The sequence below is a fragment of the Bombina bombina genome, chromosome 7, assembly GCF_027579735.1.
Source record: "Bombina bombina isolate aBomBom1 chromosome 7, aBomBom1.pri, whole genome shotgun sequence".
NCBI lineage: Eukaryota > Metazoa > Chordata > Amphibia > Anura > Bombinatoridae > Bombina > Bombina bombina.
Genome location: NC_069505.1, coordinates 179,361,385 through 179,387,611, shown reverse-complemented (window position 1 = coordinate 179,387,611; position 26,227 = coordinate 179,361,385). Strand labels below are relative to the sequence as shown.

The window sequence follows — 26,227 nt, the reverse complement described above, 5'->3', positions numbered from 1 at the left end:
TAAGTTATCAGCATACTTTGTTTAAATAAAGACTATGGGCTAAATTTACCAAATGGTGAATGTGAGCCTGCAATTGATATTTTAGGATATGTCCTAAGCCCTCTCCGACACCTCTGAAATGGTGAATTAAAATCACAGAATGATCTGATCAGGGTGATTGTGCACAACTGGTTGCTTGAGAGAAAGCCGGGTTGGCAATGATAAATACAGAAGTGTATGCTACCTACAAATTGAAATCCCGGGAGAACAGGCTCACTACCTGTAAACCTTGTCTATCCGGACAATGACACATCTAGCCCTATAACTGTAATGACCAGATAACACACTTTACATATGAATTATCTATACAATTCTTACTTCTTTTAGGAAGGGAGAGTCCACACCCAAGTACTTGGATACCACATAAAGACAGAACAGATGGCGATCTATACCAGACCCAGTCATAGCGAGACGATACATTTGCTGATGTTTCTCAGAAGCAAGTTTGAACAATTTAAGCCTGTTTTCATTCTGTATAAAAAGAATATATTTAATTAGGATCACATGATGGTCATCTGAAACTGTAATATAAAAAAAAAAAGTACAATTTATTTAAAACAAGACAATGTATCTTCTAAAATTGATGTCTGCAATTTGAATGGCACTTAGACCACATGTTCATAAGAAATTTGTGTTGCTGGGATTGTACATGATCCTATATTTATGTAACATTAATTAGGGAAAGAGAAGAAAAGACGCACTCTATACTTATGTATATCAATTAATCATAATCCATATCTACTATCCTACAGGTAGTGAGCGCGATCATATAAAATGTCATTAATAGAAAGTACAATGATTACAATGCCATATACACACCCTTCTGAGACAATTATAATGACCAAATCCATTCACTGAGACCCCTTAAAGGGTCAGTGTACCTTAAACATTTTTTAGCCATTAATTTGTTCCCAATGATCCATTTTACCTACTGAAGTGTACTAATTGTTTACAAATAGCTTCTTTACCTTTATGTCAGCATTTTGCCCATTCTATCCCCCACATATACTCAAAGTTTCTATACTAAAGTATTGGCTATAGAAAAGCTGTGAAATTATAGCCAGCAAAAGAAATTACACTCCAGTGGGGGTTAGAGAGAACAGTTGTAAATTTATATTTTATTACTTATCTCTACTAAGTATTAGGCTTTGGTATACAGACAGAGATAATCTAAAGAAGCATGTGTGTGTACAGAAAGTGATAAAATAAGAAATTCTGATTTCCCTGTAATTTCAATGATTAATGGTTTAAAAGAACAGCTGTTTCATATACAAAGATTTTTCTCTGGTATAACATTAAGTGAAAAACAATGTTACAGTTCTCTTTCCCTTTAAATCATTAGCGACTGTGATTATAAGGGTCACTCAGTATTGTTTTGTGTCTGTGTCATTTAACAGTTTTGGGTTTTACTGTGCAAGTCTATAAATAAAAAAATCAGAGCCATTTTGATACACAATAGTGTTTCCAATCAAAGGAGAATATTTTTGAATTTTTTTTGCCCAATATATATGTGTAATTCACAGACAAATTGTGTGTAAAACTTACTGTTTGTTTGGGGTCTGCCATCGCCAAAACAAAGTCACAGGATTCAATAGTACAAGAACGGACGGTCTCGGTTCTGCCTTCTCTGAACAGCCTCGTCATGGAAGCCTCATAAGTCAGGCAAAACTTGCCTTTATCCTGAAAGCAAGACAAGAACTACAGTCAGATAATGTCTACAACAGTGGCTCCTCAATCTGACTTAATCAGTGTAAGCTCCAGTCACTACTGCAACAATTCCTTTTGCTAAAGAATTAGAGAATGTCATTTATCATAAAGTACGACCTCTTGAAAAAATGTATTCTAGGTAGAGAATGACTTACTCTGTAATGAGCCAACTGGAGGGCAAGTTGCACAAAGGCATCAGGGCTTGTTCTGGTTTTCTTGATCAGTCCTTTGCCAAAACAATCAAATGGATAGGAGTGAAAGTCAACATCGTTGGCAAGAGTGTTGGCAACAGACAGTGAACTCTCGATCACGGCTTGGCACTGAAACAAGGAAGCGCATGGGTTAATTGTTACCGCAAAGCAGGGATGTGATTAGTTATTGCATACACAGTGCTTGTATGAAAATCCCTCTGTGGCTCACACAAACAGAGAATCGAATACTGGCCCTTGTATTAAATAGATATATTAAAGGGCTACTAAATTCAAGAAACTTCTATCATGCATATTAAAGCACTATTTAAGCATATTAAAAAAAAAATTTGCATGGAAAAGTTTAGGTAAAAGCTGTTTATTTTTATTTTGAAATGAACAGGAAGTCCACAGCTTGGTCCGTGAGATGGAAGATCGCTAGCTGATAAGGAACCTTCTCAAAGCTCTATTGACAAATACTGAGACTCTCCATTTGCATACAAAATGATTTTGAACACAAATATCTATTTAAAAAAAAAACATAGAATACTCTGAAATCTACATTTAAATGCCGTCTTAAAGATCTAAAAAAAAGGGGTGGGAAATTACTAAAGCCCCTTAAAGGGACACTGAACCCAATTTTTTTTCTTTTGTAATTAAGAAAGTGCATGCAATTTTAAGCAATTTTCTAATTTACTCCTATTATCAATTTTTCTTCGTTATCTTGCTATCATTATTTGAAAAAGAAGGCATCTAAGCTTTTTTTTTTTAGTTTCAGTACTCTGGACAGCACTTTTTTATTGGTGGATGAATTTATCCACCAATCAGCAAGGACAACCAAGGTTGTTCACCAAAAATGGGCCGGCATCTAAACTTACATTCTTGCATTTCAAATAAAGATACCAAGAGAATGAAGAAAATTTGATAATAGAAGTAAATTAGAAAGTTTCTTAAAACTGCATGCTCAATCTGAATTACGAAAGAAAATTTTTGGGTACAGTGTCCCTTTAAGTTGTTCCATGCATAATCATCAGGTACCATGTTGTATAGGTTTGTATTCCTTGGATACTATTTTGACCCAGCACTTCCGGGTTCACTACCTATGGGCTGGTCTGTTTTTTTTTTTTTTTTTATAAAAGTTGCATCTTGCATAGCCTTATAAGATTCCTGGTGCTTTAATAGCAGAATGAGGAAATATGAGGGCCCCAAACATCCTCATTCTGCTATTAAAGCACCAGGAATCTTATAAGGCAACATGACAGCAGCAGTCATGCACAAAATCCCATAACTAAGGTCCTGTAAGGACCACACAAGAGATGGACCTGGTGGCTAGTTAGGGAGATGTTCAAGACTTTGTAGATTTAGGTGCGACACAATAAAACTACTGCAAAAAAAGCAGAACAGTTGAATTTTTTTTGTGAGTAATAAAAATGTAAACAATAAAGGAAACAAGATTTTGAAATCTTTACTTAAAGGGACATGAAAACCCAACATTTTTCTTTCATGATATAGGTAGAACATACTATTTTAAACAACTTTTCAGTTTACTTCTAATATCAAATTTGTTTAATTCTCTTGGTATCATTTGTTGAAGGAGCAGCAATGCACTACTGGGAGCTAGCTGAACACATGGGTGAGCCAATGACAATCGGTATATATATGAAGTCAGCAATCAGCAGCTAGAACCTAGGTTATTTGCTGCTCCTGAGCTTACTAGATAATCTTTTCAGCAAAGGATAACAAGAGAAGGAAGCAAATTAAATAATAGAAGTAAATTGGAGAGTTGTTTAAAATTGTACGCTCTGTCTAAATCATGACTGTCTAATTATGACTTTACTGTCCTTTTAAAGGGAAATCCTAAAGCAAGAAAAACACACTCTAATTTGTTACTGGATGTCATTTTTGCATTACTAACCCTAGCTATGTGTTTAACCCTTGCAAAGGGGTTAAACACACAGATAAAAGTTCCAATCGGAGCTATAAACACTGCAGCTCAAAACCAGAAAATGGGAGTTTAAAAGGGTCATGTGACATCTGCTCTTGGCTCGCTGCAATGCTAGCGGCTTTCGAATGAGACTTTATTTACATATTTTATGCATTTGCAGGGGGGTTAAACATATAGTTTAACAAACAAATTTCTTATTAACGTATATGGAGGAGGATTCACCCGTCAAGAAAGGCATTGAACGTAAAACCCAGCACTAGCAATAACCACATAGTAATGAAGAACTGCTCTATAAGTTTCTTTTTACAAAACCAAAAATGTGTTTGAGTTAAATCCCAGACGAGGTTCATTTAGTTTATCTGAATCACAAACATAAACCACTTGTTATGGACTTTACCTCCTCAGGGATGTCCCACTGCAGTCTGCTTGGAGGGGGGATGTTCGCTTTTATGTCTCCCTTGCAGTGACCCTCCTCAGTATAACCCAGTTCAAAATTATCCGTTGCCATCACATACTGCAGAATTAAAAAATGACAACACATTAATGAATACCCCTTGTTTTTTTTAATGATTTGCAATATTACTTTATCAAATGGTGTAATGAATCAGGATCTTAAAATACAGCGACCCAGAATACCTTGCAAACAATGTACAAATAGGGAGGTTATTATTATTATTAATAATAATAAAGTGATGTAAACTCTCCCCTTTCTAAAATCAGATCGGGAATGTTAGTGATAGTTTAGACGGAGTTTAATCCATCAGGTGTAATGAAGTTGCGCTATAACTTACTTTTTAATATAGATATGAAATTCAAATACCTGCTCTCTGTCATCCACTTCAAAAGGTATTTTTTCTGTGAGCTATTTAAAATGTTTGTCCAATCAGCTCTCTCCCCATATGGCACTTTTGTTGTAGCTAGAGAACTGATTGAAGAATTTAATATCTATATCAAGTAATAGCATCTTCATACAACTCATGAATTAAACTCCATTTAAACTATCACTAACATTCCGTATCTGATTTTATAAGCATTTTACAGCATCACTCTAATAATAGCAATGATCATATATACAATAATAATAATAAATAGATAGGATACGGTACGTGAAATATTAAATATTTTAAACAGATCTACTGATTCAATGCAGAGAAATAAGTCTCAAAAAATATGATTTTGTGTATTAAAGGGACATGTCTTAAAACAGAATTCACTATAAAGTGTTTAATTATGTGCAGCAAAAAAACTTTATCATTTCTTGATTTTTTTTTTTTATTTTTTTTTTAACTGTACTTTAATTCTAAACATTGTAGTCCCCCCACCACCATAGAGGCTGATTTATATTCTGAGGAATGTAGTCCCTTGTACATGCTGCACAGTGAGTGCTTGATATGTGCAAGATCTCAATTATATCTGTGCCTTGCTGGCTACTTCCAACAGTAAACAATTTTTATCTGTATTTTTCATTAGGGTAATTAATGTGGGTTTTTGCCCCCAGGTTGTATTGACACACAATGTTTGTCATCGTATAGTAATGTGTCACTTATTTAGTGGCCCTTGTTTCTGAATTGTTTAAAGCTTTCAGTACACTAAGGTCCCTTATAGACAAACAATTCACAGGGGAAAACAGCACCTCACTTCAAATTATGGGGCACGGAAATGGGGTTAGCCAAACCCCAATGTCATAATCACTTTTCAATAAGATTTCCAGCCTCCAAATGGTAAAATAAAAAACCTTTATTTACACAGGGTCCATAGTACAGCAACAATGTTTCAAACCAGCAATTGGTTCTTAGTCATATCAAAGAATGGCTGCACAGGTGTGCCTTTTATACCTATCAGACAATTACCAGGCTAGACAACACTGCCATCTTGTGGATTTTTTCAGTATACATGTGTACAAATTTAACATTGTAAAGTCAAATTGACATACAAGAGCTAGTATTACATATATTTGTAAGAATTATTCCATTTATAACATTCAATATATTTATAATTAAAACCATATTAAAAATTAAGCAAACCTATTAAAAAAAAAAAAAAGTCTGAATCATGCACCAATCTAATTTTAGGTATATTTAAAGGAACAGTAACCAGTCAAAATCTTTATTAAGCCCTTTAGGTTGTAGGGAGTCCAGTTTTCTAATCCAAAACAGAAGAAAAGAGATCTTTTTAATATGGTTTTAATTATAAATATATTGAATGTTATACATGGAATAATTCTTACAAATATATGTAATACTAGCTCTTGTATGTCAATTTGACTTTACAATGTTAAATTTGTACACATGTATACTGAAATAATCCACAAGATGGCAGTGTTGTCTAGCCTGGTAATTGTTTGATAGGTATAAAAGGCACACCTGTGCAGCCATTCTTTGACATGACTAAGAGCCAATTGCTGGTTTGAAACGTTGTCGCTGTACTATGGACCCTGTGTAAATAAAGGTTTTTTATTTTACCATTTGGAGGCTGGAAATCTTCTTGAAAAGCCCTTATAGACAAACACAGTATATTTGACACTTCCAACTGTTTCTTGTCTTGGTCATCTGCTAAAGATATCACCTCTATATTGCTGGAGTCTTTATTCTGAAAATAATTTATTTCTTTTTGTTTAAAAATAAACTAATTGTAAAGAAGCTGCAGATAACACAATTCTGCTACAGGATTTGTAATAGTTGTTATAAAGTGATTCAGCTGCTTAAAATCCAACTTGCTTTTTAACTAACCTCCCAGAGGTGTCCAAGAATTGGCGCATCCGCCCAGGAATGTTCGCAGTTCATACCCATCTTTCCATTCTTGTACACAACAAAACTGATCGTTTTGTCAAACCACCTGGAAAGCAAATATATATATATATATATATATATATAGATATGTGTGCTCAGAGGAGAGAAAGGAGAGCGGTGACATCATAATAACAAATGTATTAAAGGGATATGAAACCCAAATGTTTTCTTTTATGATTTAGATACAGCAGCAATGTTATGCACGTTTCTCATTTACACCTATTATCAGTTTTTTTCCGTTCTTTTGGTATCTTTATTTGAAAAAGCAGGAATGTAAAGTTTGGGAAATGGCCCATTTTTGGTTCAGAACCTGGGTAGTGATTGCTGTTTGGTGGCTACATTAAGAGCTACCCAGGTTCTGAATAAAAAATGGGCTGGCTCCTAAGCTTACATTCCTGTTTTTTTCAAATTAAGATACCCAGAGAATTAAGCAAATTTGATTATAAGAGTAAATGAGAAAGTTGATTAAAATTACTGCTCTATCTGAATCTTACATTTTTTTTTGGGGGGGGGGGGGGGTTCATATCCCTTTAAGGTCAGTGAAAATCAGCAAATCCAAGGTTCTCTCAGTAGGGTTCCACCTTATTTTTAGTTACAATTAAAATAGGTTAAAAAGCTTAAGCGCTTAAAGGTACATGAAGGTCAAAATAATATTTTATTATTCAGATAGAACATACATTTTTCAGAAACCTTTTAATTTACTTTGGTTATTAAATTTACATTTATTCCATTCTTTTTGCATCCTTTTTTGAAAACCATACCTAGGTAGGCTCAGGAGCATCCGTGCACTACTAATTGTCATTAGCTCATTGGAAGTGTTCAGTTATCTCCCAGTATTACATGACTTCTTTGGGGCTGATTTTAACTATGTATTTAATCCATTTGCAGGAGTTAAAAAATTAATTCTCGATACTTAAACACACATGGTGTCATTTTTCAATTATAGAAATTTAGCTAAAAGCACTCGATAAACCCCATACTGCACTGGGTGACTTGTACCCCAAAAAGGGGTAACACAGGCTTTGCGCATTGGGCACCAACATTATCCCCACAATATTAGATGACATTAGAAAGTAACGGCACCAAATACAAACACTACCGGCTCAATCAGAGTTAAAAATAATAATAGGCACTTTTACACTAAATAATAACTAAATCAATCCATTTAAGAGACATAACATATCTCAATGTTTTGGCACAGTACAGGTTAATTACACGGCACCTACTACCATCACTATACTTTATTAAAGGGACAGTCTAATCCAGATTTTTTATTGTTAAAAAGATAAATCCCTTTATTACCCATTCCCTAGTTTTGCATAACCAACACTGTTATATTAATACACTTTTTACCTCTATGTATACGTTGTATCTAAGCCACTGCAGACTGCCCCCTTATTTCTGTTCTTTTGACAGACGTACATTTTAGCCAATCAGTGCTGACTCATAAACTCCGTGTGCATGAGCAAAAAACTGTCAAAATGCTCTAAGACAATCTGACCTTCAGTCACTAGACATTTGAAATATATTATTATAATATTAGAAATATTATTATATGTGTGTTTATTAGCCATATCCTTTTTAATGCGCCCTTAACGGGACATGAAACCCCAATTTTTTCTTTTATGGTTTGGATAAAAATACATTTTGAAATAACTTTCCAATGTAATTCTATTATCAATTTTGCTTCATTCTCTTGGTATCCTTTATTGAAAGAGTAGCAGTGCACTACAGGGAGCTATTTGAACACATTGGTAAGTCAATGACATTTTGACATACCTATGCAGCCACCAATCAGTAGCTAGCTCCCAGTTCCAGAGCATACCTAGGTATTCTTTTCAGTAAAGGATACCAAGAGAACAAAGCAAATTAGATAAAAGAAATAAATTGGAAAGTTGTTGAAAATGGCATGCTCTCTCTGAATCATGAAGGAAAAATGTTGGGCTTCATGTCCCTTTAAGGCTTTTAAAATATTGGCCTGCTGCACCATATGTTATGAATTGGCCACCTCTGATTTAAACTATTAAAGTTTAATATTTACGGTCAGTTGAAGTTTTTGGTTTCTTTTCTAAACAAACTTCCTTTATTTGAAATTTAGATTCCTGTAATATCAAGATAAAAAGCCAGAGAAATAAGTTGTTTTAGACTACTGCTGACTACTATCTGCCTCACTTGCTTGGTATAACAATATACAATAAGCCACTGATCCCACCTGTCATAGCATTTGCCATGTAGAAGAGACTTTGCATAGCTGTCTAGGGACGTTACAGGATCTTCTTTATTGTATCCTTGTTCGGTGTCATCCAAAGTTACAAAGAAAGCAGCTTTTTCAACGGCATCAAGAGATTGCTTGTTCTTTCCATTTGCAAAATAAGCTTTGCGAGCATTTGCCCAAGGTACTCTGCAACATAAACATAGCAGAAAGTTTATGGTCATATATCCACGTAACACCATAAATGTATAGTGTAAACAGCAGCCAAAGACCTTGCACTGGTGTGATGTAGGTCCAGACTTACCTGTCTCCTGCTGTAAGGGCAGCTAATTTCTCCTCTCCTGTCTGGGGCTCAGATTTATCATCAAGAATTCTCTGCATTTGCTGTTCTATCTCTCTTGGCTTCAGTAATCTTCCGTCGTGATACAACCACACTTTGAAGTAACGTCCTTTGTGGTAGACAACAATGTGCTTGGTGTCCTTCACATGCTGAATTGTGTCTATGATAATCAACGTTTAGGTAAAAAAGAAAAAAAAGAACTAATTCACAAATAAGGCTATTTATGTCACTGTAAGATAATGTATGAAATACGTGCTTAATGTTTATGGTTTGATGTCCTTGAAATTAACAAAAGAAATCTTAAAATTTTATTAGGTAGCAGAGAACCAAGCCCCAGCTTAGCTACACTCAACCGTGAACTTGCTGAAATCTCACAGAAATTATTTATATCTATTGAGTAAGGCTATATTTTAGCTACAAATCAGGAGATTGATAATATATTTCTATTATATAATCATATTCTCTCCAATAATCAGTATTTCATTGGGGGTGATTAAATATAAAAATGATTTTAGAAGCATGAAGAGGTGATGGGTTTGTAGTGTAAATAGTGCTTCCATTTTGGCTTCCATTGTTTGAGTAAGACAGTTCTGTTCCGGATCAATTTCCAAATTTGCAATAGTGGTTGATGATTTTTCAAAAGCATCTGTGTGACTAGCAACTGGCCACATTATTTAAATCAAACATGAATCAGGAAATTAGCTTTGAAATGTAAATAGTAAAACCTGTATTTATCTAATATATGAGGGTGATTTATTCTAATATGAAAATAACTAAATCAGTTGAAAAAAAGATTGGTCTTTGGCACACTGGCGAACAAAAATCGTTTTAGCATATTCATTTATGATGAATGGAAAAAACAAATACGCCAATTTAAAAGGATTAATATATTAAAGGGTAGATTTCACTAGCAAATGTAAATGATGTATGTGGGTTTAAAATATACACTGTTTGAATAAAAGTATTCTGACAGCTATATTTGCATTACCTTGCATGCTGTATATAAAGGGGATCACCTGTCAGACCTGCTGGCTTGCACAGCGCATATGACCTGATGGGCTTTGAGAGGAGCACAGGGTTTAGATGCAATTAGTGAATACTACTGATGCTCTCTGAGATTCCCAATAGCCTCCATCAATTATGTTGTTTATTGATGTGAAGCAGACAGTGCTATTACAGCAAATTCATGCTCTGGGAAGCCTCACAGACAAACTTAATGCACAATGTGATAAAGCCATGCATATCCTCTGTCTCAGACCTATCCAGCTATGTTACCCAAGCCACTGGAATAGATATTTCTACAAGAACAATCTGTTGGGAACAAGCCCATACATCTCTCCAGGGAAAGCCAGGTGACAAATGCAGTGGTGCGTCACTAGCCATTCTAGGACAAAAGAAGAGGGGAAGAGTTGACAGATCTCTCTCCTCACTCTTATTCAGGTGGATTTATGCGAGTGGCATTCCCCCGGGCAACAGTGTCAGTGCAATGCTTTGACCCTACAGCCATATTTGGAGGGTGATTCATTTGTGATGGTGTGGGTGAGGCTGTTCCTGCTGGGAAGGCTCAGTACTATGGTTGTGGTGCCACGTAGTCTAATGGCTGATAAGCAGCAACATTTTCGGGACAAATCTGTGTTGTCTATGCTGTGGCTGCACTTTGTCAGTTACAGCAACACTGAGCACTATTCAGAACATTTGTGGGACAATGAGAAATGCCCAATCTGATCTGAACTAAAAAGACCTTCTTCTACAGAGGCTGAGAGCTCTGGCATAAGCTTTGCAGGCGGAATGGAGCAAAATTACAGCACAAATCAGCTCTCCTAGAAAGGTTGCTGCAGTCAATATGGCCAAAGGTGAACGGATTATGTACGGATTTGTAGCAAATAGATGCTACTGTTTCTATTTGACCAAGCTGTCTAAATACTTTTGTCCATATAGCGTATTTAGAAATGTTACAAACGCCTTCTAACTTTATCTTACACTCCATACAAAAAGAGCAACAACGCTGTAATTTAGAAATACAAACACAGTAAATGATTAAACCTGTACACTGGCAGAGGGTTGATAATGCATTGTGGGATCCTCTAGCCAGAGAGCGCTAAAGATTAGTAAGAGGTTAGTGCATGCAAGAACAGCCAGAAAGAACATAATGTTAACACAGAGATTCAGCTCAGAAGCATTTGGGAGCAAAAACTGTGAAGCAAAGTGAACTGTGAATATGGCAGCTCAACAAAGAGTCATTAAAATGTGCACTGATTGGGATGTTTCAATAGAATTCTTAAATTGTGCACAGTATGACCCACATACAGACATGAACTTGTGCAACCTGGTTGTGTTTATGAGATACAAGGATTCAGTCTGGCAAAAACACTGGGCTAAGTTCCAGACTAACATTACTTTAAATAAAGCCAAATCATGTTAAATACACAACGGCAAGAATGTGGTTTTCTTTACTACCCAATGTTATTCACACCAAAAGTTTACTGAAGTAGACAGTAAGTAGAAATAGACTAGAGCTAGCGTTCTTTCCTTTGCTGTCAGTTTCAAAATAAAACAATTGTAACTTAGAGACATGAAAGTCAAAATTAAATGCTAAACATTTAATTTTGACTTTCATGTCTCTAGTTTTAGTGCAGGCAATATTTAACAACTTTCCAATCAACGTCTACTATCAGTCTCACCTTGTTCCTTTATTATCCTTTTTTAAAGACCATACCTCGGTAGGGTCAGGAGGGTGCACTTATCCTGAGCGCTATATGGCAGCATTGTTTTTAACAATGTTAAACAATTTTATAGATTGTTAAACCCTAGAGAGATCAGTGTTTGTAACAGTGTATAAATATCATGATACAAATATTTTGCAACCACTAGTGCTCATGACAAGTGTGCTAATGAGGTTACCTAGGTATACTATCTAACAAAGGATTCCAAGAAAATAAAGTAATATTTGATAAGAGGAAAATTGGATAGTTGTTTAAAATCCTATTCTCTTTCAGAATCATTAGTAAAATTATGACTAGAGATGCGTATTTGTTTTGTTATGAATGTATATTCGTAATGAAAATACAGATATTACTTCACAAACTAATTTAAAGAAAAGAACATATACAAACAAAATTAATTAATTAATATTAAATCTCCTTTAAATTATCTGTAAAAGGTAAAAATACCTATAGTGCGCTGGGAGCCGCGCTAATCCGAAACCCTAAAAGGAGAAGATCCTTTAAGCATAGGGTCTGGGATCTGCTGCGCTAAGCCTCCTATATAAGCGACACTGGGTTCTGTGCACAAGAATCACGATTAGCACGGCTCCCACAGGGCGCTACAGGTAAATGTCCAAGAATATTCAGTATTTGTTTCATTTTAAACTAAACGAGTACCGAATAGTGGATCAAACAAACATTCTGAAAAACAATTTTTTCTGAATATTCGTTACGAATGATTAATCGGAAATAAATAATTAGCTGCTGCACAAGTCGTGACTGTCCCTTTAACTAATTTTCATGAAAAATATATAAAATGTTCAGGCAGTCCTATGCTTTATAGAACCTTTGAGATTTTAATGTGAAGCTGCACTGTATGAATTACTTTTGTAAAAGGTTAATTTTACTGAAGACCTAGGCAATCAGTTAAGTAAACAACATTAGAAAGTGTCACTTAAAGTTATTGTAAAGTTAAATGACTTAAAGGGACAGTCTAGTCCAAAATAAACTTTCATGATTCAGATAGGGCATGTCATTTTAAGCAATTTTCCAATTTACTTTTATCACCAATTTTGCTTTGTTCTCTTGGCATTCTTAGTTGAAAGCTTAACCTAGGAGGTTCATATGCTAATTTCTTAGACCTTGAAGGCCATCTCTTTTCAGAATGCGTTTTAACAGTTTTTCACCACTAGAGGGTGTTAGTTCATGTGTTTCATATAGATAACACTGTGCTCATGCACGTGAAGTTACCTGGGAGCCAGCACTGATTGGCTAAACTGCAAGTCTATCAAAAGAACTGAAATAAAGGGGCAGTTTGCAGAGGCTTTAGATACAAGGTAATCACAGAGGTAAAAAGTATATAAATATAGCTGTGTTGGTTATGCAAAACTGGGGAATGGGTAATAAAGGGATTATCTATCTTTTAAAACAATAAAAATGCTGGTGTAGACTGTCCCTTTAAAGCCCAGTATTTAAAAATACTATTAAAAACATGGGCACTTTAAGTTATTAAACTTTACAATTCTGCTTCTTTTGTAAAACACGATCCAGCCTCCTCCAATCGTTGTGTGCCTTAGTTATGAGCTGGACGCCAAAGGTCGCACACAACGATTGGAGGAAGCCGGATTTGTCATCGATCTGCTCAATACTGAAGGAGGATCGGCGGTAAGTTTACAGTAACAAAAAGGTTAGTATTTTTTTTTTAAAAAACTTTAAAAGTAATCAAAGCAATATTTAATGACCCATTTTAAGCTGCCAAGTGAAAGATGATTCTTTTGCACATGCAGTGGAACTAACAACATGAAGGACAGGGCTCTCACTGTACCTGTCTCAATGCCTGGAATACGGCTAGTATTGAACATACGTTCATATTGGTAGGAACACATTGGAATGGTATTATGAATCATAAGCTGAAAGGGAAAAGTTTAAAAGTAAAATAAGGAGGATAAAAAAAAATAGAAAATGAATAACCAGACAGGAATAAAAAAAAATAAAAAAAAATGAAAAGAACCCAGATGGTACTATGGGAAATGGAGATTTGATTGAAATACCAAAACAAGGGATAGACATTGCCAGGCAGCCTTGTACATTAGGAAAGGATTTGAGGTATCTGCTGAAATATTAACAATGAGACAATATAGCGAGATGCAGCCGACAGTTACTTTATAAATTATAATATTGATCATCAATAATCTAAATTGTGAAATACATTTAGATTGCTTTTATAATTAGGTCACTAAAGCAAGTCCTTAATTAATTGACAACAAATTAATTTGCACAGAACAGAATTTAGAAGCGTTTTTGCAATACATTTCTTTTTTTTGCAAAAATGTGGTGGTTAAACACTATGGTGCACCACTAGCAGTGCATACAGTCTGGTAAATGTAAAAAAGAATACTTTTTTTTTATTCATTACATTTGTTTGACAAACTGTCCCTTTAATGGAAAACAAACAAACGCAACCAAAAAAAAAATATTTCTCATAAGGTTAAAACCAACTTACAGGAAAGGCTTTAAATGTACACTATTATTCAATGGTGATCTAGAAATGTTGATTGATGCTTCAGTCAATAAATTTGTAAACTTTACTTTTGCCTTTCACTAATCCTGACCTCATTAAACAACAACAAAACAAAACATTGTTTTGTGATGCAGTTGGCTTGTACAACTAGCACTAGCTACTACTTTAGATTTATTTAAATTTAATCTGCTGTCCAGTTAATCCACTGCCCTTTAAACACTGCCCATTGGAAAAAAAATAGTGAATTAAATTTTATTAATCCAACATAAGATAGTGCGCAATGAACAAGCCAATATTCCGTCACAGGATGAAAAATAGATCCCGATTCTAAACGACTCAGTGAGTGAATATAAAAAACTTTTTTGTGACAATTTTTGTCTGTGCACGTCTATTAACCACACAATGTATTTATTAATGCATTTCTGCAACAGTTAGTGTATTGCAAAGAATGCTTCTAATTACAGTGCAAGCCTGCTGCTGTGCAATTTATATACCGGCTAGTATGTTCCTTTAATAACTGCTTAATCTAATTATAGATTTTATCCCATTGCTGCCATCGTTTTGGAGCTTCAAATTTAGCTTCACCTCATTTTTTTTTATCCTCAATTAAGTGCAATATGGACCATTTAAAGCAACTGTCCTGATCTGAAAGGGACAGCCCCTGATTCTGAGCTGCAATGGGCATTGTGTGCTCAATGGTAATATTTCAGCGTTGGCTCTGAACACCTATTGTAGCTACTGCCGCTGGCTCTTACCTGTCTCTTCTCCAGGAATTCGGGAAGTATTAAACATTCGTTCCCACTGAGCTGAGCATAGTGGAACAGTTGATCCCATCAGGAGAATCTACACACCACATACCAAACAGTGTTCCAAACGTGTTACAGGATTGTTTACAACGCAATGACATTTTTTTCCCTCAAGAAAACAATGAACCACACTGGAATTTTACATGACTGATCAATACAAACCCTAAAGGAGTAACAACATTTAATCAAATAATGTCCTTTTATATAACTTTAGCCTGACCCCTAACACCAACCTAATCCCACCCCAATCCCTAACTCTAACTTGAGCCCAAACCCTGTCCCTTAACCTAACCCCTAACCCAACCCCTAATACCATCCCTAACTGCTAAACCTAACTTGATCCCTAGCACTGTCCCTAACCAGTCCCCCAACACCTATCCCTAACCAGTCCCCCAACACCTATCCCTAACCAGTCCCCCAACACCTAACCCTAAACAGACCCCCAACACCTAACCAGACCCCCAACTTGAACCCTGTCCCTAACACTAACCTGATTCCTAAAACGAAAGCCAATTCCTAAGCCCCCAACCCTAATTCCTAAATCTAATTCCTAAACCCCCTAACCCTAATTCCTAACTGGATGCCTAACCCTTTTTTTTTTTGAGTAGTGCTACCTAATCAAGGACAGTAATATAGCAAGTGTGATATAACATAAATTGCAGATTTCTAACATCAAATAGATTAGTCACTTGTACAGTGACATATTTAGGTAATACATTTATGTATTAACTATCATTTAAAAAAGTGCCTTGTATTTATTTACACCTGCAAATAACAGTTTGGCAAAAGGTTCAATTAAATCAACTAGTCACTCCTAATGTATACGTCTCTTATATATATATATACATACACACACACATATATACATACACAGAATATATATATATATATATATATATATATATAGTGTACCTGAGCTAGTCACTATACAAAGCCTCATAACCACATACTGTTACATGAGATCACATTTAGCATGAACTGAGTATAGGAGAATGATTGCACATATATTCTTTTTTGTTGCGGTGTTCACTAAAACATACCGGTTTGATTTCTTCCCTGTCCAGTTTTCTCCGGTACAGCAGTAAGGCATGGATGGCATTGCCCGCTCTAGCTGCCTGTATATGAGTTGGCAATATGTAAAGGAAATCCTGAGAAAAAATAAATAAATATTTTTTGTATAAACTGCAGAATTAACAAACACATAACAGCAACGATAAAATTACTAAATAAATAACTAACAATATTAATAGATTACTGTAATTATAGTACCCAGGATACATCTTCATCTGTTAAATACAATTCTATATAAATTGTGAATATGTCTTTAAATAAAAATAACATAATAGTGCATATTTTGTATTAAACACATACATTACACTTTAGATTACAAGCCAAGTGTTATATACCACTCAGAAATACCTAAACCATTTTTCCACTGAAAGTTCAAGTAGTCAGTTTAACTTTGTTTGGTACCGCGCAATAATTCTGTGTGGTGTTCATTCCACTAAGACAAAGTTGTTTGCGGTAGCGCAGCATCCAGCATAGCCAAAATAAAAATTGGTAAAAAACAAACAAAACAAAACTATTTTTAACCCCTAAACCACTAGATTCCTACTGCATTTAGCCCCTAAACTGCCATAGCCCCCCCATGCAAATAAGCCCCTGCTGCTGCTACTAAAATGACCTAAACTGACAGCTACCTTAAGACCCCCCAAAATGCAGAACCCCACTGCTTGACCCCCTTAAACTGACCTAACTTAAGACCCCCCAATCATATTAAAAAAAAAAAAAAAAAGTAAATTTTGCTGTATACCATAGTTATTTATTTTGCCACTTTTTACTGTAATTACTCCTGTAATTTGTCTGGAAGTGAACACAGCAGGCTTCACAAACTTAACCCCCGTACATATCTGTCCCTAAACAGCAGATGTGATATGATACTGTAAAACAATGCAAGTTTGCTAAGATGCAAGCCACTTCTACTCCAGTACCAAGCTCAGATACAAAAGGCAAATTGTGTGGGATGTTTGGCTGTTGAAAACAATTGCAGCAAACAAGATGATACGTTTAAACATTATGAAATTGTTACCCTTTCAACTCGTAACTGCCCCTTACAGGCCTTAGCAGAGGAGATACAATAAAAGAATATACCTCAAAACCTAGGAAAAATCTATCTTACAACACGAGGAGCCAATTACTTTATGGAGAATAAAATATTATAGTTAAACAAGTCACATCATTTTCAAAAATACATCTGCATAGTATTTTAAGTTATCTTAGTTTTTAATACAACATTATGTATTTACTGTTAAATACTCCTTTAAAGGGACTGTTAAAACCTCACTTCCATTTCTATTTAATAATTACAAAGCTAAGAAATACAACCGATTCATTTAATACAAAAGCTGAGGCATTAATTTATCACAATTTATCTTCGCTTGCTTTGTAATTAAATTATGTTCTATTTCTATTAATGTTGTATATTCTGTGATAAGAGGCTGATAATGAATTAATGTCTCATACTGATTCTGAATAAAATAGATTAGACTTTTCAGAACTATTATCATCTGATTAGCCACCATTTCACAAGAAACGATTATTTAGTTTGAAGGATGATTAAAGGAACAGTCTTGTTAAAATTTAACTATTATGATTCAGATAGGGCACGTCATTTTAAACAACTTATCCAATTTACTTTTATCAGCAAATTTGCTTTGTTCTCTTGGTATTCTTTGTTGAAAGCTAAACCTAGGTAGGCTCATTTGCTAATTTCAAAGACCTTGAAGGCCGCCATCTATATGCATTTTGACATTTTTTCACAGCTAGATAATGCTAATTCATGTGTTATATAGATCATTGTGCTCACTCCCGTGGAGTCAGCACTGATTGAAGTCTGTCAAAAGATCTGAGATGAGGAGGCAGTCTGCAGAGGCTTATATACAAAGTAATCACAGAGGTAAAGTGTATTAATATAACAGTGTTGGTTATGCAAAACTGGGGAATGGGTAATAAAGGGATTATCTATCTTTTTAAACGATAAACATTCTAGAAGTAGACTGTCCCTTTAAACAACCGGGACGCAGCTGCTTGAGGAACTGTATATTTATTTGTTAGTACCTAGTGTATCACTTTTTAAATGCAGATCCATGTTCTTTACAAACCAATGCTTTATTTTCAATCTTGTAGCTATGGTACTTGCCCTTATCAACCAACGACCATTTGTATTTACACAACTGACACACAGCTCTAACTTAACAGTTTTTTCAAGAACAACAAATTACATTTTTTTATTTTTATTTATCTCTATCTATCACATTTAGTACAAACTAATCACATATACCAAACAATATCAGATGTTTTAAATAGGGTGTTTGATTGGAGTAGGGTGTGTTAGTATTGGAAATCACTGGTTCTGACAAAGTGGGGGCTGAAACATTAACCAATTTTACTTGAATCAAGGAATTGTTTAACAAGAAACACCTGTGAGTGCCAAAGCAATAGGATTTTGGTATATTTTTTAACAACTGAACACCCAGACAACTCAGCTAAATATATATATATATATATATATATATATATATATATATATATATATACACACATACACATACATATTTATATTTATTAATGCTAATCTTTATCTCAGAATACAGTAAAGTGTCCTTTTAAAAGAAATATTCTTGCAGTGCAGAAGCGCTCTTTAAACTGCACACTATGTACACTATTCAGTTATCATCAAGGAAAATAATTAACTCAAATTCTATTTAAATTCCATTCCTTCCATTTGTTCAGGTATTTATTTAACTGACTTTAGTCACTGACACAGTGTTGTTTTATATTTAGAAAGGATACCAATGGCACCACAGAGATAATTTTAAACGTTGACTTTATATGTACATCCAAAAGTTATATAGTAAATTGGGGTAGGTGCTTGTACTAATCTGAAATGTACAACTAATTCAGCTGAATAAAGGGTACAAATATAGCACTCACAACGTGTTAATTAAATGGAGCAAAGTGGAGTGGCGTCTCTGTCTCTCTAATTTTTTAATAGCAATGCTCGCTCCTTAAATTATACATATCGGTATTAATAGGAAATAATTTTTTCGGTATCTAGGAGGTAAAATATTTTACTCGGTATTAAGAGGTAATTAGTGATTTAGAGGTAAATTATTTCACTCAGTATTAAGAGGTAAACAGTGATTCAATTGTATACTTTATTTCTGACCACCTTGGGGCAAATACAATATGTGAATCCCTAGAAATAACCATCACCTCTTGGTATATTTATCATTATTAGGAGTAGCATTTAGCAAGTGCTTGCTCCTTATACTCTACATATATCGATATTAAAAGGCAATTAAAATTTATCGGTATTAAAAGGTAAAACTATTTCATTTAGTATTAAGAGGTAATTAGTGATTTAGAGGTAAATTATTTCACTTAGTATTAAGAGGTAATTAGTCATTCTATCATATTCTTCATGAAATTTGATCATCTTTGTTGCTCACAGATTGGTGACTAATACAATACATGAATTCTTTGAAAGGATATAAATAGCTTCTTGATACAAGATTTGTAATCATACTCATACTTATACTTATCTTACTTGACCTGTCTGCTGCCTTTGACACTGTTGACCATCCCCTCCTCCTACGGACTCTCAGCTCCCTTGGGCTCTGTGACATTGCCCTCTCCTGGATCCACTCTTATCTCTCTAATAGGTCCTTTTCTGTCTCATTTGCTGGTGACTCATCCTCTCCACTGCCTCTGTCTGTTGGAGTACGTCAAGGCTCTGTTCTAGGCCCTCTACTCTTCTCTATTTATACTTCCTCACTGGGTAAACTTATTAGTAGCTACGGCTTCAACTATCACCTCTATGCTGATGATACTCAGATTTTCCTATCCACCCCTGCACTCTCTCCTTCTGTCCTTTCCCACATCAGCGGCTGCTTATCTGGCATTTCTTCCTGGATGGCCTCTCACCACCTAAAAATCAACATGTCCAAGACTGAGCTTCTTCTAATCCCCCAAACTAATTCTACTCCATTTTCTAACTTTACTATCACTGTCGGTGACACCACTATCTCCCCATCACCCCAAGTCCGCTGCCTTGGAGTTACACTTGACTCCAATCTGTCCTTCATACCCCACATCCAATCGCTCTCTTCATCCTGTCGCAACCACCTACGCAATATCTCCAAAATTCGTCCTTTTCTGAGTGCTGAAACTACTAAACAGCTAATCCATTCCCTAGTAATTTCCTGGCTTGACTACTGTAACAACCTACTAACTGGCCTTCCTCTCTCCCGCCTTTCCCCCTTTCAATCCATCCTAAATGCCTCTGCTAGGCTAATCCACCTCTCCCGACGCTCTGTATCTGCCGCACCCCTCTGTGAGTCCCTTCACTGGCTCCCCATTCACAGCAGAATTAAATTCAAAATTCTCACTCTGACCTACAAATGCCTTACCAATGCAGCCCCCCCATACCTGTCCTCAATCATCAACAAATATACTCCAGCCCGTCCCCTAAGATCCAGCAACGATCTACTCCTTGCCTCTTTTACCATCACCTCCTCTCATGCTAGACTACAGGACTTCTCTTGTGCGGCACCAACGCTCTGGAACGCACTTCCTCGTGCTGTCAGACTTTCCCCCAACCTCTCCTCCTTTAAATGCTCCATAAAGACCTTCTTGTTCAGGGAATCCTATAACCAAATCAGTAACTAATGAATTCCACTTGCCTAATAGTTGCCCTCATCTAACTTCACACTAACATCATTCCCACCTTTGCAGTCCCCACCTCCTGTTTCTCACCCTCCTACCCATTTAGATCCCACAGGAACAGGGCTCCCAATTCCTCCTGTATTTGTTTGTTAAATTTTGTCTGGTGTCTCATATTGTACTGTCCTTTTATCTTTGTTACCTATGAACAGCGCTGCGGAATCTGTTGGCGCTTTATAAATAAAGAATAATAATAATAATACTCTGTCCTCAGGAGGAGCATCTGCAAATTTTAATATTTCTCCTTTTTTAATTTTTCCTATACCCCAATAAAAGTTAAGTTTTAACATTTTTTCCCACTTTGCTCCATTTAATTAATACATTAAACGTTGTGAGTGCTATATTTGTACCCTTTTCTCAGCCTCTTTACAGTGTAGTTTTATAGTATGTGCTAGACGTGCACAAAATAATTTTATGTAATTTCATTAGATATTTGCTCATGGGATTGTTTAGAATTAATTTGTTACTAGAATAAAATGGATAAAATCTTAAGGACAGCAGAGAAGCAACTGGGCAGCAGATTATTTAAATTTAAACAAAGTTAAAGTATTAGCTAGTGCTACATGCTAGCAGCAGCACAAAAATATTTGTTTATATTCTTATGGGGCCAGGATTGGCCAAGTGAAACCTACATACTTATTAGCCGACACAGGATTAAATTAAAGGGACACTCAATCAAAATTAAGCTTTCATTATTCAGATAGAGCATGCCATTTTAAACAATTTTCCAATTTACTTCCATTAACAAAATGTGCACAGTCTTTTTATATTTAAACTTTTTGAGTCACCAGCTCCTACTGAGCATGTGCAAAAATAAGTGTGTATGCATTTGTAAATAGCTGATGGCTGTCACATGGTACGTGTATGCATTTGTGATTGGCTGATGGCTGTCACATGGTACAGGGGGAGTGGAAAAAGACATAACTTTTAAAATTGTCAGAAAACAAATCTACTACTCATTGGAAGTTCAGACTAAGTGGTATTGCATTATCTTGTTATCTTGCGTTTGCTGATTATGCAAATCTACGGTGTTGACTGGTCCTTTAACTGACAAGAATGTTGATAAATTGTTATTGAATGGTGTACATTTTAACTTTCAAAGCCTTTCCGGCCTGCAGAAAAGGCCTTCACTGCCTTTGAGTAACAATTATTACCTTGACAATGAGTTAACAAAATTTGTTTGTCTCAAGCATGCATTCATTTGTTAAAGAGAACACACTGTTATCATTTTCAGACAAATGCAACCAATAATACAAATTTAAGTTTTTTTTTGTTTTTTTTTACAATTGTCCAAATCCAATCGCACATGTCTAGTATGTAATAGGTAAAATCACTATAGATTTAAAAATAGTATTTGTAAACCTTTGTTTTTTTTTTTAGTAAAAAAGACAAAAATAACATAATAAGTCTCTATTTTATGCAAGGGAAACAAATTATTATTATTAATATTATTATCGGTTATTTGTAGAGCGCCAACAGATTCCGCAGCGCAAAACAAATACACAAACGGGATCCTTTCCGTTTTCTGGCTCAATAAATACCGTTCTTATACCACTGCTAACTTTTTTTTGCAAAGGGTTAACCATAAGTAAACCTCTCACCTAGAATTCATATCAAATAGTGCATTTGTAACAAAATAAACAAGTTTCACAGGATTTGGCACCTGGAACAGGAAAAGCAATACAGGTAACTTACCATTGCATAATAATTACTGTTAACCATAATTGGCCCCCGGCCTCTGAGGTAGATATATTCCTCCCACCAGTCACTGACCTAAGAAGGGTCATAAATGAAGAGTGAATAACAAACTTAAAATATATCCTGTAAGGAAAATGACAAAATTAAATTCAGACACCGTAAACTTGTATTAAAAAAATAATCTACAGTGAAAATAGTTTTAATCAAATAGTCAAGCAAGTAAAAGTAAACCTGTAGCCAATAAAACAAAGAGATTGTCTCATTTTTAAAGGGACGCAGATGGCAGAATTATTAAGGGAGCACAATTTAAAAAAAAAAAACAACAAAAAAACATAATTTATGTAAGAACTTACCTGATAAATTCATTTCTTTCATATTAGCAAGAGTCCATGAGCTAGTGACGTATGGGATATACATTCCTACCAGGAGGGGCAAAGTTTCCCAAACCTCAAAATGCCTATAAATACACCCCTCACCACACCCACAAATCAGTTTAACGAATAGCCAAGAAGTGGGGTGATAAGAAAAAAGTGCAAAAGCATAAAAAATAAGGAATTGGAATAATTGTGCTTAATGCAAAAAAATCATAACCACCACAAAAAAGGGTGGGCCTCATGGACTCTTGCTAATATGAAAGAAATGAATTTATCAGGTAAGTTCTTACATAAATTATGTTTTCTTTCATGTAATTAGCAAGAGTCCATGAGCTAGTGACGTATGGGATAATAAATACCCAAGATGTGGAACGTCCACGCAAGAGTCACTAGAGAGGGAGGGATAAAATAAAGACAGCCAATTCTGCTGAAAAAATAATCCACACCCCAAAATAAAAGTTTAATCTTATAATGAAAAAAACTGAAATTATAAGCAGAAGAATCAAACTGAAACAGCTGCCTGAAGTACTTTTCTACCAAAAACTGCTTCAGAAGAAGAAAACACATCAAAATGGTAGAATTTAGTAAAAGTATGCAAAGAAGACCAAGTGGCTGCTTTGCAAATCTGATCAACCGAAGCTTCATTCCTAAACGCCCAGGAAGTAGAAACTGACCTAGTAGAATGAGCTGCAATCCTTTGAGGCGGAGATTTACCCGACTCGACATAAGCATGATGAATCAAAGATTTTAACCAAGATGCCAAAGAAATGGCAGAGGCCTTCTGACCTTTCCTGGAACCGGAAAAGATAACAAATAGACTAGAAGTCTTTCGGAAATCTTTAGTAGCTTCAACATAATATTTCAAAGCTCTAACTACATCCAAAGAATGCAACGATCTTTCCTTAGAATTCTTAGGATTAGGACACAATGAAGGAACCACAATTTCTCTACTAATGTTGTTAGAGTTCACAACTTTAGGTAAAAATTTAAATGAAGTCCGCAACACCGCCTTATCCTGATGAAAAATCAGAAAAGGAGATTCACAAGAAAGAGCAGATAACTCTGAAACTCTTCTAGCAGAAGAGATGGCCAAAAGGAACAGAACTTTCCAAGAAAGTAATTTAATGTCCAGAGAATGCATAGGTTCAAACGGAGGAGCTTGTAAAGCCCCCAGAACCAAATTCAAACTCCAAGGAGGAGAGATTGACTTAATGACAGGTTTTATACGAACCAAAGCCTGTACAAAACAATGAATATCAGGAAGATTAGCAATCTTTCTGTGAAACAACACAGAAAGAGCAGAAATGTGTCCTTTCAAAGAACTTGCAGACAAACCTTTATCCAGACCATCCTGAAGAAATTGTAAAATTCTAGGAATTCTAAAAGAATGCCAGGAAAATTGATGAGAAGAGCACCAAGAAATGTATGTCTTCCAGACTCGATAATATATCTTCCTAGACACAGATTTACGAGCCTGTAACATAGTATTAATTACGGAGTCAGAGAAACCTCTATGACTGAGAATCAAGCGTTCAATCTCCATACCTTCAAATTTAATGATTTGAGATCCTGATGGAAAAAAGGACCTTGAGATAGAAGGTCTGGTCTTAATGGAAGAGTCCAAGGTTGGCAAGTAGCCATCCGAACAAGATCCGCATACCAAAACCTGTGAGGCCATGCTGGAGCCACCAGCAGAATAAACGAACGCTCTTTCAGAATCTTGGAGATCACTCTTGGAAGAAGAACCAGAGGCGGAAAGATATAGGCAGGATGATACTTCCAAGGAAGTGACAATGCATCCACTGCCTCCGCCTGAGGATCCCTGGATCTGGACAGATACCTGGGAAGTTTCTTGTTTAGATGAGAAGCCATCAGATCTATTTCTGGAAGACCCCAGATTTGAACAATCTGAAGAAACACCTCTGGGTGAAGAGACCATTCGACCGGATGTAACGTCTGACGACTGAGATAATCCGCTTCCCAATTGTCTACACCTGGGATGTGAACCGCAGAAATTAGACAGGAGCTGGATTCCGCCCAAGCAAGTATCCGAGATACTTCTTTCATAGCCAGAGGACTGTGAGTCCCCCCTTGATGATTGACATATGCCACGGTTGTGACATTGTCCGTCTGAAAACAAATGAACGATTCTCTCTTCAGAAGAGGCCACGACTGAAGAGCTCTGAAAATTGCACGGAGTTCCAAAATGTTGATGGGTAATCTCGCCTCCTGAGATTCCCAAACCCCCTGCGCTGTCAGAGACCCCCATACAGCTCCCCAACCTGTCAGACTCGCATCTGTTGAGATCACAGTCCAGGTTGGAAGAACAAAAGAAGCCCCTTGAACTAAACGATGGTGATCTGTCCACCACGTCAGAGAGTGTCGTACAATCGGATTTAAAGATATTAACTGTGATATCTTTGTATAATCCCTGCACCACTGGTTCAGCATACAAAGCTGAAGAGGTCGCATGTGAAAACGAGGGGATTGCGTCCAATGCAGCAGTCATAAGACCTAGAATTTCCATGCATAAGGCTACCGAAGGGAATGATTGAGACTGAAGGTTTCGATAAGCTCAAACCAATTTCAGACGTCTCTTGTCCGTCAGAGACAAAGTCATGGACACTGAATCTATTTGGAAACCTAAAAAGGTTACCCTTGTCTGAGGAATCAATGAACTCTTTGGTAAATTGATCCTCCAACCATGTTCTTGAAGAAATGACACGTCGATTCGTATGAAATTCTGCTAAATGTGAAGACTGAGCAACTACCAAGATATCATCCAAATAAGGAAATACCACAATACCCTGTTCTCTGATTACAGATAGCAGGGCACCGAGAACCTTTGAAAAAATCCTTGGAGCTGTTGCTAGGCCGAACGGCAGAGCCACAAATTGGTAATGCTTGTCTAGAAAAGAGAAACTGATAGTGATCTGGATGAATCGGAATATGCAGATATGCATCCTGTAAATCTATTGTGGACATATAATGCCCTTGCTGAACAAAAGGCAGAATAGTCCTTATAGTTACCATTTTGAATGTTGGTATCCTTACATAACGATTCAATATTTTTAAATCCAGAACTGGTCTGAAGGATTTCTCCTTCTTTGGTACAATGAATA

The 26,227-nt window shown here is 35.8% G+C and overlaps 1 protein-coding gene across 1 annotated transcript in view; it reads right to left on the bottom strand.

Annotated features, from left to right (window-relative positions):
* Window positions 1-26,227, bottom strand: part of CPT1A (carnitine palmitoyltransferase 1A) — a 118,405-nt gene that overhangs the window by 24,347 nt on the left and 67,831 nt on the right. Inside the window, 10 exon segments of the mRNA XM_053720449.1 lie at window positions 358-510; window positions 1,585-1,719; window positions 1,902-2,066; window positions 4,277-4,393; window positions 6,609-6,714; window positions 8,881-9,069; window positions 9,185-9,380; window positions 13,748-13,832; window positions 16,290-16,397; window positions 22,729-22,806. Coding sequence (XP_053576424.1) covers window positions 358-510; window positions 1,585-1,719; window positions 1,902-2,066; window positions 4,277-4,393; window positions 6,609-6,714; window positions 8,881-9,069; window positions 9,185-9,380; window positions 13,748-13,832; window positions 16,290-16,397; window positions 22,729-22,806 — 1,332 coding nt within the window.